Raw genomic sequence first — 1,091 nt, forward strand, 5'->3', positions numbered from 1 at the left:
ACAGTTTCAGTCTGGTCCTGGCCACCACCTTCGGCTGCCCGTAAGGACAACACAAAGCAAATTTATCTTGGTTACTAATGACATCATAAACTGAATCGCCTAATCCGAGATTCAATATCAAATCATCGGTGTCAATTGATCCTTGATTGGCGCAGACGATCTTCAATATTTCCGACTCCATTACTTTTGACGCTCTTCTTATCCGTTTCCTTAAGGTGTTCCCTTCCACATCTGAACACAACAAGCCAGCAGCCACGGCTGAGTGAATGCTGGGTTCAATGGAAGAGGAAGGTTCAGTATCATTTCTAAGGTTTGGAAACCGAAACTTAACTATATTTAGCAGATATTGCTGTAACGCGGCTCTCCTCCGCTTGGGGGCGTCGTCGTTATGACTTTAGCCTTGTAGGCCTATTCATAGGACAGAGAAGATTTTCCCGTTTTATAGTTTATCTGTAATAAATGTCACACATTGCAAATTAATCTTGGGATCTCTGTCCCTAACAGTATAGACATTGAAATGACAACCACTATATATTTATTATCTTTATAAAATGACACAGAAATTACACTGCAAGAACATTTGTCATATTCACTTACATCTAGGTCTGTGATACATTCTGCCACTGAGGACATGCTTTACTTGTTGCAGCTGTTTCTCAAAAAACACGTTTACATCTATGCTTCCGGCTCAAACGCCGCCTTAATTGTGTCCACTCTCTCTCTCGTTAAACTGGAGATGAGCAGCGAGGCTTCCGTGGTCTGTGCAGCTCCAGGTCATTTTAATGGAGGCTCTGCTGTTGGCATGCTGCGACAGCTGTGTCGTAATTGGGCTCCATACATTTCGGCCGTAGTTTTGGTTTTCCCCCTCCGAAATAGAGCAGCCTAGAGCCGCTTCCCTAAACTGTGTCTCATCCAGAGACCCATACAGGGCTGTCTGTCAGATGTTCTGAATGACATGGAGACGTATCAGCCGAGCAATAAACGTAATACACAGCAGACTACAGGGCAGGTGGAATTTCCCCTTGAAATATTTTGACTTCATTCTTGAAATCTATTATAACTGCAGTGGCAATCTGTCCACTGATAATGCC

At 43.4% G+C, this 1,091-nt stretch overlaps 1 protein-coding gene across 1 annotated transcript in view; it reads right to left on the reverse strand.

Annotated features, from left to right (window-relative positions):
* Window positions 1-294, reverse strand: part of LOC116673461 (protein mono-ADP-ribosyltransferase PARP12) — an 11,147-nt gene extending 10,853 nt beyond the window's left edge. Inside the window, exon 1 of the mRNA XM_032505815.1 lies at window positions 3-294. Within this exon, the coding sequence (XP_032361706.1) occupies window positions 3-181 (179 nt within the window). The 5' untranslated portion in view covers window positions 182-294. The remainder of the gene's footprint in view (window positions 1-2) is intronic.
* Window positions 295-1,091: the final 797 nt, after the last annotated feature.

Source organism: Etheostoma spectabile, chromosome 23 (assembly GCF_008692095.1).
Source record: "Etheostoma spectabile isolate EspeVRDwgs_2016 chromosome 23, UIUC_Espe_1.0, whole genome shotgun sequence".
NCBI lineage: Eukaryota > Metazoa > Chordata > Actinopteri > Perciformes > Percidae > Etheostoma > Etheostoma spectabile.